Source organism: Conger conger, chromosome 9 (genome assembly GCF_963514075.1).
Source record: "Conger conger chromosome 9, fConCon1.1, whole genome shotgun sequence".
In the NCBI taxonomy this organism is placed as follows: domain Eukaryota; kingdom Metazoa; phylum Chordata; class Actinopteri; order Anguilliformes; family Congridae; genus Conger; species Conger conger.
Window position 1 is genome coordinate 24,531,480 of NC_083768.1, and position 11,370 is coordinate 24,542,849.

General features: G+C 45.9%; 1 protein-coding gene across 1 annotated transcript in view; it reads right to left on the reverse strand.

Moving 5' to 3' along the window:
* Positions 1–11,051, reverse strand: part of LOC133137088 (prolyl endopeptidase-like) — an 11,754-nt gene extending 703 nt beyond the window's left edge. The window contains exons 1-14 of the mRNA XM_061255116.1: positions 10,863–11,051; positions 10,191–10,265; positions 9,724–9,857; positions 9,424–9,554; positions 8,895–9,107; positions 8,290–8,411; positions 8,063–8,168; positions 5,680–5,871; positions 4,573–4,770; positions 4,154–4,257; positions 3,380–3,516; positions 3,073–3,167; positions 2,336–2,467; positions 116–272 (exon numbers count right to left, since the gene is read on the reverse strand). Of these exons, the coding sequence (XP_061111100.1) occupies positions 116–272; positions 2,336–2,467; positions 3,073–3,167; positions 3,380–3,516; positions 4,154–4,257; positions 4,573–4,770; positions 5,680–5,871; positions 8,063–8,168; positions 8,290–8,411; positions 8,895–9,107; positions 9,424–9,554; positions 9,724–9,857; positions 10,191–10,265; positions 10,863–10,904 (1,838 nt within the window). The 5' untranslated portion in view covers positions 10,905–11,051. The remainder of the gene's footprint in view (positions 1–115; positions 273–2,335; positions 2,468–3,072; positions 3,168–3,379; positions 3,517–4,153; positions 4,258–4,572; positions 4,771–5,679; positions 5,872–8,062; positions 8,169–8,289; positions 8,412–8,894; positions 9,108–9,423; positions 9,555–9,723; positions 9,858–10,190; positions 10,266–10,862) is intronic.
* Positions 11,052–11,370: the final 319 nt, after the last annotated feature.

The following is an 11,370-nucleotide window of genomic DNA, read 5'->3' on the forward strand; positions in this document are numbered from 1 at the left end:
GAGACAGGGGCCGAGGTGAAAGGGCAAAATTAAAGCAGAGGTTTTTCTATTCCCGTGTGTGTGTGTGTGTGTATTTCTGTGTATATGACTGTGTGTGTGCATGCATGTCACTCACTTGTAGAGCCAATCAAACTGCTTAGGGTCGTCTGAGCAGCCGTAGTCAGTGGTCCAGGCATGTCCGATGGTGAACTTGTGGAACTTGAGCATGTCCATCACCCCCACCTCAGCCACGGCACAGCCAAACAGCTCAGGTCTCTGGTTCACACAGGCGCCTGGGCGGGGAAGCAGGAGAGAGACCGCAACCTCTTCACCACCACTCTTGCTGTTCATGCTGACACACATTAAGCCACTAAACACGCCCACAACCATGATTGAGGGCTCTGTTTTAATTCTGCACTGAATCTAGATGAGCCCAATAGAGATCGAATTTACTCTATCAGACTAGAATGGACTTTATTGGTGTTGAGTAACACAGAAAATGTGACTAAGTCACATTACATCAGTCTTACATACAGATGCAGTCTCGGTTTTTACTGCCGCATCCGTTTTCTGGGACAAAAAAAAATCGAATTGAGGTTGAACTAGAATAGGGTTTTTGTGTTATGAAACTGGTTAACGCAATCCTTGCATGATGACTCACATATTGACGTTCCCTTTGCCAGTTAATACAATGTAATACAGGCCCTGCCTGAATCTCAGAAATGAACATTAAAACATAAACGGAAACTACCTCCTAACTACTCGCAGCCATTTCTGATAGAAGTGATTAAACTGAAAAGAATTAATGAAAAGGTGTGTAATGGTCTTACTGTGGAAGATTAACGGCTACTCTAAAGCAGGGAAATAATGTATTATTTTCCACTCCTACAGTTCCCAGTCTCAGTGTGCACACAGACCTTTATTTGGGCGCCTCTGTTTAAACCATGCAGAGGCACAATGCTCTTTTGACTCTATGGGCTTCAGAGCACAGAATCTCCCCAATCCTATTGTACTATTAATCACAAAAAGGCTGATGTTAGCGTTAGGGCTGATCAGTTTAATTTCCTGTCCTTTGAGGCTTTCAGCAAATGCAAACATTTCACTTAAAACATAGTGTTTTGTGATTAATTTTCTTAGTTTTTACACCGGGAGGTTCTATTAATACTTGATAGGTCATTATAAATATGCATTAAAAATAAACCCCTGGGCTGAGAACTTGGCTTAAAGAATCTATTCGGCCCACTAGCTAAATGTTTAACTGTAATCCACATTTCTTATAATTGGCGAAAGTTGTATTTTTCTATTGTCTTTGTTGAAGTTGAGTTGTCAACCAAAGGTTTTGTTTTTTATAGCTAGCTAGCATGCGTAATGATACATGTTTTGAAAGTATATGAAGCATCATTCTTTTCCATTTCAACAATAATTCTGCTGTCGGAAGCGCAGTGCTTCAGTCAAATCTTAAGGAGACGCCAACTGCCTGCCATCAACACGATATTTGCAGATTGTATGTTCTCATGTGTAACATTCATGAGAAATATCCCACATCAAGGTATAGCTTTTAAAAGCCTATAGACTATAGACTAGCTAGCTTGGTAAAAATGTCGCTGCCATTTTATCGTGCTAGAGCTGGATAGCCTTGGTGTTCATGACTAGCTTAATAAACTAACATAGCTGGCGATTTATCTGAAGGTTTTCTGTTTATGTACGCCGACCTTGCGGTACTGTATCTGATACATTTCCACAAATTGAATGTTTGCCACTTTGGACAGTCAGTGAGACTGGCGGCTGCCAGCTTGTTGATATGTACGGTCGTCTACCTAGATACCTGCACACAATATTGTTGCCGAACATAACGGTTTATTTCGAACTTTAAATTAGCTTCATTTATGGTTAGCATTGTGTCTCGCCATGTTAAGTCTATTAACTTAATTACGGACATATAATGAATTGTCTTGTGTCGGGATCCGTTGGATTTCAATTGAATTGTTTTTGTGCAAAAAAAAAAGTGTTTATGCACATTTTCTAAGGGCATTCATACCACAGAAATCAGTAGTTGGCCGGTCCGTTGCCATTGTAGTAGACCATTGAAATGGAATTGAGATTGATTTTAAAACGGGATATAAAAAATGTGCTATTTTGAATGGAAGTGCCAACCAATGCAAACATATAGTTACTGCTCTCACTATATAGCATGTGAACATGTGCTGTTCTCATGATCTGCCCTTCCCCCTGTACTCTGCCTCACTTATGAACACCGCCCCCTGCTGGCGTGTTGTGTGTAGTGATGGAGGGCAATGCTCAGTAGCTGGGTGTCCTGTTGTGTCGAGTGTGGCTATGCGCCTCCTCCGAGCCTTACCCACAAGCAGTCCTCCGTTGGAGGCCCCATTGATGGCAATGCGGCTGGCAGAGGTATAGCCCTCTTTGATCAGGAACTCCGCCGCGCACTGGAAGTCATCAAAGCAGTTCTGCTTGTTTCCCAGGGAACCAGCTGGAGAGGGAGTCGCAGGGAGCACCACAAACAGACTGGAGTAAATAAAACTGGGCCAAGAGCTGTTATCCACAGGTGTGCGTGCGTGCGTGCGTGCGTGCGTGCGTGCGTGTGTGCGTGTGTGTCTGTCTTTCTGTGTGAGTGTGTCTTTGTGTCCATGCATACGGTGCAATATATTCAGTTGGTAAATTGTCAGGTATTTTCAGAAGGCAGGTGGATGGATAGGTATGGAGGTGTGGACAGCGGCTCATTCCCATTGCTTATTTTTTCACATTCTTTCTCTTTGTTCCTTGTCTGACCCCGGAAATTGATTGAGGAGCTAGAAGCCAGGAGCTAAGAGGTTCCTGACGATTTCCTGAGCAAGAAAACATCCTTTCCTCGCAGCATTTTTGCGGAAAGCATGACATATAAACGACCGGCCTGTGGATCCACCTCTCCCCACCTGCCACGTCTGATACTGACGTGTGAAGGAGCAAGTTCAGTCCATTTGCCTAATTTGCATTATCTCGATTCCCGCATCTTCACCTCCTTTTCTCACTCCCTTTTTTGTTTAAAGAATAGCTGAAGTGGTGTGTTCAGTAGACCAGTGTAAAGGATAGCTGTACCTTTGTGCCAGGTCTGTCCATACTCTCCTCCCCCCCTGATATTGGCCACAGCCAGGATTCCCCCCAGGTGTCTGACGAATAGCAGGTAGGCCACACTGTGGGGGAGTGAGAGTAACAACTGTGGGTGACAATCGTGTTCATACTGAGCGAATACAAACAGATACAAACACAGTACACAAGTCCTCTCAATATATTCCTACGCTGATAGATGGACACAGATTTACAGACCTGAAGTCAGACAGGCACACTCTTGTGTCCACGCACACACACACCACACAAACCCCAGACCCCACACTATAGTACTGACTTGTAATGGGGCTGAATGGCGTTCTCAAAGCCTCCATATCCATACAGGAATACAGGGTGGGATCCATCCTTTTGGATCCCCTTAGCATGCACCAGGAACATTGGGATTTTGGTTCCATCCTTGCTGGGGTAGAACACCTGACACAGAGCAGAGATGCGTTGGGTTCCACAGACCAGTTTTGCTTCTCTTTTCACCCATGCAAGATTGAGGACATGGGCAGACATTGACTGCAATTGACTGGTGGTCAACCTCGTCTGTATGATGTTGTAGTCATTCTCTCCTCTATGGTGTTGTAGTCAGTCTCACCTGTATGGTGTTGTAGTCAGTCTCACCTGTATGGGTCTGTAGTCAGTCTCTCCTGTATGGGTTTGTGGTCAGTCTCTCCTGTATGGGTTTGTGGTCAGTCTCTCCTGTATGGGTTTGTGGTCAGTCTCACCTGTATGGGTCTGTGGTCAGTCTCACCTGTGTGGGTCTGTGGTCAGTCTCACCTGTGTGGGTCTGTGGTCAGTCTCACCTGTATGGGTCTGTGGTCAGTCTCACCTGTGTGGGTCTGTGGTCAGTCTCACCTGTGTGGGTCTGTGGTCAGTCTCACCTGTGTGGGTCTGTGGTCAGTCTCACCTGTATGGGTCTGTGGTCAGTCTCACCTGTGTGGGTCTGTGGTCAGTCTCACCTGTATGGGTCTGTGGTCAGTCTCTCCTGTGTGGGTCTGTGGTCGGTCTCACCTGTGTGGGTCTGTGGTCGGTCTCACCTGTGTGGGTCTGTGGTCAGTCTCACCTGTGTGGTCTGATAGTCGGCTGGCTGCACTCCCTTCACCTCCACCTCTCTGAAGATGGTGGGTTCGGGCTCAGGGACACTCAGGTCACAGTGGTAGATGATCCCTGTGGATGAGATGAGGAGCTTCATACACTGTCTGTCCTTCATCCCTCCCCCTTTCCCATCACTCCCCCTCTACCTCTGCATCCCTCTTTCCTTCACCTTCTATAGGGTACACTGTAGGGATTTTGAGTGGGAATAGGGAATTTGGTAGAGCAGCATGCAATATTGGGAATATGGGGAAATTAGAACAATGTTTAAGAATTAAATGCAGTATGCTGTTGGTGGTGAATGGGGTACAGTATTGACGATGTGGTTTATAGCATTGAGGGTGAATTGGAGGGGGAGCACTGAAGCTGTTGTGAAAAACAGTTGAGAACCTGGAGTGGTGAAGGAGGTGAACTTGTAGAAGAAGTCTGAGTGTTTCTTCTTGCAGCTGACACCCGCCACGGTCCCCACATCCAAGGGCAGGTCCTTGAATAGTTTCCCGGACGACAGCTCATACAACTGCAGTATGTCCTTGACGTCATGCACATAGTTCACCAGCAGATGGCGCTGGTTCACACAGGACACAAACCCTGCATGCGCACATACCGCACATACCATGCCCAGAGCCCACAGGAAGAAAGGGAAAGGAGGTTTGAGAATAAATTATAAGACAATGAAAATGATTAGATATCACTGCACATACATTTTATTATAGTATCTGGCCCCAATGGACTGTATGATAGTTACGAAGTTAAACAGACAGCTTACATATGCTCTCGCTTATGGAAATGGAATATACTTCAAATCAGAGAGCAAATGTGTTACTAATAGAGATTACATGTGTTACTAATATTATTCCACATTAGCGCAGTGTATTTCAGATATGGCAGCGGTGCACATCAAAAAACCCTCAACCCGCAAACCCCAGAAGCACCCCCACAACACAATATGAGTACTGCACTCTGTCATACACACACACACAGAAACAAACACATACCATTTCTGTTCACTTGAAGTATTCAAATCATAACCCTTTTAACTACCTTCCATCACCTTCCAGCCCCCCCCACCACCACACACACACACATACACACATACACTCACACACACACGCACATACACTCACACACACACGCACACACACACACATACACTGACACGCACACACTCACACGCACACACACACACACACACACATACACTCACACGCACACACACACGCACGTACACTCACATGCACACACACACACACTCACACGCACACACACACACACACACGTACACTCACATGCACACACACACACACACATACACTCACACGCACGTACACTCACATGCACACACGCACACACACACACATACACTCACACGCACACACACACGCACACACTCACATGCACACACACACACACACACACATACACTCACATGCACACGCATACACTCACATGCATACACACACACACACACACACACACAAACGTGTCTTGGTCTCTCACCCAGGACATCTTTATCGTGCTGAGGGATTAGGTTCTGCCAGTGCGCTGGGTCAGGTTTCTGCAGGTCAATGTTGATAAGGCGGTATCGTGGTGCCTGCAGGTTGGTGCGGAAGGTGAAAACGCTGCCCTCGTTAGTGATGTAGGAGTACTGCGCCTCAAAGTTGTTCACCAGCTTTACCCAAGGGAGCAGACCTGGAGGAACATAATAGGTACAACTATATTATATGACAACCCATATTGCTGTCAGTGTTCAAGTGTTCAGACAGCACAATGGTGATGTGCTCTGATACCATATATGTGGATGTCCAGTCAGTGATGGTTGGTTTTTGCAGCTCTGACTCTGTTCTCTCTTTTGGTTAGTATGTGAGATATCTTGTGCAAATAATGTGCAGTCGTTTCATTCCGCTCTCTTTACTTCACACAGAAAGAGGCTTACTAAAAGAAGGAGGTGTATATTTAAATATATAAGGTACGGTAGGTGAGGTGGACATTTGGAGATTTGGAGAAGATGTACAGGTTAATCTGATGAATGTTACACTTAAAAAATCAGACGGTGGCATCAGACGGGCAAACAGGGGATCCCACTTCTATGGTAACTTTATGCAGCAAGCGGATTACCAGGATAGTCCCCCTCTTAATGGTGTGAAAGGAACAGGACTAAAGAAAACTTAAGCGGTCTCTTAATAACATGTCCCAAAATATCAAAATATTGTTTTACGAAAACAAGGAGCAAGATATTACAACTACAATTTGCTTGTTAGTTCTTTGCCACATTGTTAGCTGCTGACGGGTGGTCAGCTGTCCTGCTCAGCATGAGTGAGTTGCAAAATAAATGAGTATCTACGGTTGCTTCCTTAAATGAAACTTATATACTGTGTACTGTAATGGGAATACTGTAATGGGAAAACTAGCTAGCCACTAAGGGCTATCTGGGTGTTGTCTTGTGTTTATGTATGTATGTGTGTCTCGTTGTGAGTGTATCTAGATAGTTATCCATAGAAGGGCTAACGAAATGCAATATGTTACAGTTTGAGTTGGCTACTTGGTGCCTTGTCCCATTAAAAGGGCTTGAGATCCCCACTTCACTCACTCACTCAGTCTTTTGTAGATTTGCAGGAGAGCAGAGAACACTTGATAGTGTGTAGAGGGCAGTTAAGTATAAAGGAAATACTGTATATACCATGTTCTGTGTGGAATAATACATTAACCACAAATAAATATGTTTTAAGTGAAGTGTTTGCATTTTCTGAAATCCTCAAAAAGACAGTGAATTAAATTGATCAGCCCTAAAGCAGCATTGCGCTTAAAACATATTTTTTTACAGCGGGAGGTTCAAGTAATAGTTCATAGGTCATTGTAAATATGCATTAAAACTAAAACCCTTGGCTGAGAACTTGCATTAAAGAATCTATTTGGCCCACTGGCTAACTAAACTAGTCTAAAGAAAACTGATTCTCCCCATTTTTTATATGCTGAGGCCATCTACGAGCATAAAATGGTATTTTGCCTTCTTTGTATTCTCACTCTCAACCAAAAGTTTTGTTTTCATAGCTAGCATGCATAACAATGAATTATTTACAAGTATAGTTAGCGTCATTGTTTTCCATTTCAACAATAATTCTGCTGCCTGAAAAGTATTTATTGAGTCAAATCCTAGGAGATAGCAGTTGCCATCAACACGGTATTTGTGACCCATTCCATCAGCAGTGTTTGTGGCTACATGTTAATGTATTTGCTTTCATGGTCTGAAACTAGCCTACTTTTCAAAGCCCAACTATAGGCTAGATAGTTAGCTAACTAGCTGGCCTTAACATTGTCACTGCTATTTTCCTGTGTAACTAGAGCTAGCTAGTGAGTTAGTGAAGTCACTTTGTTGGTGTTTATGACTAGCCTAATAAACTAACATAGCTGACAATTTAGCTGTTAGCTGGTCTCTTTCTGGCCGCCCTTGCTTTACTGTATCAGACACATTTTCACAAACTGATTGCTTGCCACTTTGAACACTGGCTGCTGCTCCTGTCCGTGTGCAATGGAATGTCAGCTAGCTACTAACATTACCCGCCCGCTATAACTTTGCTGAACATGCTTTTCATTCTCATGTTAGCAATTCATAGTTGAGAATTTTGAGGTCTAATTCAAATGTAATAAAAATGTACAGTCTTGAAATTAGAAAAAAACACATGTATTTCAGAATTACCCAATTACCCAGAATGAGTGGTCTTTTGTTGGGATCTGTCGTAATTAAATTGAGTTATTTTTGTGCAAATGTTTTATGCAAATCTTTTAAGGGTACACATAACACATAAATGGCTACTGCACTGTAATACATTTATGGGGCACAGAACAATGACTCCCCTGTCTGGGAGGCGGGACACTTACTCACCTGTGATGCCATTGGGTAGCTGCTGCAGATCACAGTACCACAGCTGGTTAACTGGCTCACAACCTTCTGTGATGGACAGCACGACATATCTGCCATCATCTGACACCTGCAACACAGGTTTACAGACAGCCGTCACTCGAAAAGAGCCCCACTACGAGCAGGTAGACCCGGCAGGGAATGCGGAGAGAAGTGCGGAGAGAAGTGTGCAAAGCATTCTGGGTGAGTACCGTCGCTCCGCTGTGCCACTTGGGGTGATCTGGAAATTCCGCCACCAGGATGTCTTCTGATTGGCTGGTGCCGATCTTATGGTAGAAGAGCTTCTGGTTGAGGTTGCAGGTAGTCTCTGTGCCTAAGTGGGAATGGAAGTGTGATTACTGCAGCCAGAGCAGAATTGGCCCTGGACTTCCCGGCCGTGACGCCTGGATCACGACAACCATTTATTGTGTCTTTAGAAATACAGCAATAAAGTGCCTTGAGGTATCAGTCATCAATGCATGCGCCTTTGGTAAATGGTAAATGGTTGGCATTAATATAGCGCCGTTATCCAAAGCGCTGTACAATTGGTGTTTCTCATTCACCCATTCATACACACACTCACACACTGACAGCGATTGGCTGCCATGCAAGGCACCAACCAGCTCGTCAGGAGCATTTGGGGGTTAGGTGTCCTGCTCAGGGACACTTCGACACAGCCGGGGCGGGGGAATTGAACCGGCAACCCTCCGACTGCCAGACGACTGCTCTTACTGCCTGAGCCATGACGCCTTTCTTTCACGGTTTGCGTTGCGAAACATTGGAAGGCATGGAGCCAGAATGAGAGTGCCCTCCTCACCGTCAGCCTTGTCCCCCGCAGACGCGGGATAAGAGTTGTAGAAGATGCCGCGGGCGTCGTGCGTCCAGGCCAGACAACTGAACTTGACCCTCTCCAGGACGTCAGGCAGCGGCGTCAGGTCATCAGCCTTCAGGAAGCGCACCGTCACCCAGTCTGACCCGCTGGAGCTCAGCCCGTACGCAAAGTACTCACACTCCTCCGAGAGACGGGCCACTGGGGCCACAAGGGAGAGGGGGAGAGGAAGAAGGAGGGAGAGAGGAGGAGGAAGAGAGGAAGGAGGAAACAGATTCAGGTTTTCTCTCCAGTGTTGTGGGTGACATCAGAGTTTAGACTGTCAGGGCTCTCTGTGTTATTGCCATGGGTGTGTGTGTGTGTGTGTGTGTGTATGTGTGTGTGTGTTTCTGTGTTTGTGTTTGTGTGTGTGTTTGTGTGTGTGTTTGTGTGTGTGTGTATGTGTGTTTGTGTTTGTGTGTGTGTGTGTGTTTGTGTTTGTGTGTGTGTGTGTGCGCCCCTGAGACCTGCGACTCACTCTTCAAAGCCACAGTGCCATCCTCTGAGAGTTCATTGGGATCAAAGAAGACGGAGGCTGGGCTGTCCAGGGAGTCTTGAACATAAAGCACATCCTGGTTCTGCAACCCCTTGTTATGAAAGTAGAAAAACCTGCAGAAGGAACCCATTATAGTGTGACACCACGTGATGGTTATAGGGTCACACACAGCACAGTAACTCCTTACATTCCCCACCTGGGGAACATATTGAAGTGTAGCACTGCACAGTCCCAGCTTAGACACGTATGAAGTGTAACTTTAGTGTGCTGTGGAAAGCGTACCTCCCCCCTCTCTTGTAGGGGCAGCTGTACTTGGGGTAGTCATAGAGCTCAGTGAGGCGCTGGTGGAACTGCGCCTTCACAGTGCACTGCTCCAAGAAGGGCATGGTCAGCTTGTTCTGCTCTTCTACAAATGCCTGAGGAGACAGAAATGTTCAGAACCTCTCTCTCTCTCTCTCCCTCTCTCTCCCTCTCTCTCTCTTTCTTTCTTTCTTCTTTCTCTCTCTCTCTCTCTCTCTCTCTCTTTCTCTCAGATGCAACACGGTCACATACATTCAAATGTGCACATTTGTGTACACATTCTGATGCGTACTTACATTTTCGGGTAGCTGTACTGCATGATCCATATTTTCCTTGAAATGCTCATACTCTATACACACACACACACACACACACACATATGCAGACAAAGTGGTGAGACATACTATGAGCTACACTGTACTATTGGGCCCTTGCACATTCAGCCTCACCTTGGTCTCTTCACTGTCAGGGTCCTCCAGCCAGCAATATGGATCTGGGACTTTGGTACCATGATAGTCATCCACCTGTGGAGAAGGTGTCAGTTAGAGAAAACTGTGTATGCATAGACTATTCATGCACACACATGCATAGACACCCACACCCACAAACACACACACAGGAAAATGGACAGACTGTGCATTTGGTGAAGTTAAAGTGAACTTGACAGAATTCAGGGGAAGCTCTGTGTTTTGTGCCAGGTACAACCCCTGCAAAGTTCTACAGAATTTCCAGTACACGTTCTACATGCCATGAGTACACTGGAATTTTGTGGGAGGAACTGGTACAACAGGTTTGAACCTGGCAAGAAAAACAGGATTCAAAGACCTAGTGCAGTAGCATAACTTCCGTGTCGACCACTATGCACAGCTCGCACCATGCGTCTCTCACCAGTCAGTGCGTAGGGCAGACCTCACCACACTGTCTCACTCTCGCCCGTCAGTGCGTAGAGCAGGCCGCAACACACTCTCACTCTCGCCCGTCAGTGCGTAGACCAGGCCGTGTTAGACAAAGGCCCAATCCTCCCTCTCGTCCTGTTTCTCACTCTCTCTGACTCATTGTGCCTGTCCCTTTAAGACATTAGCCTCCGGAAAGGCGAGCACCCCTCGAAAAATTCCACCCACCTTATTCTCGTCTCTCCGGGCTGCCGGGTACTTGAAATCCATCTTTGTGTCGTGTCAGTACGTCGTGTCAGTACGTCGGCTGTGCCCCAGTCGCTGTAGCCCTTCCTGTTGATTCAGCCACAGCGCGTGCGTCAAAGTGAAAGTGAAATTGAACTTCTCCCATTCGGTTTTTCACTGACTCACAACTGATCCCATCCAAGCAGGAAGTGATGTCACTCAAGGCACTGAAGGCAGGCTGAGCGAGGAGGAGCAGCTGCTACACGCTACATGTCTGGCTCCATTACGTCATTCAAGGAGTACTCGCTTATTCTGGGACAGTTTCTGGTACAAGCTACGTTTTTCCATGTGCATGCAGGAACATGCTTTGCATTGTTACACTATTGCTGTCAAGTCGTAGCAGCATGCTTATGCCGTAGCACAATGTTCTTCCTTCCTTTTCCTGATTCATGTCTGTTGGTTTTCTTAATCCCCTTCTCATTTTTTCCATCTTTTGATTGATTGAGCATTA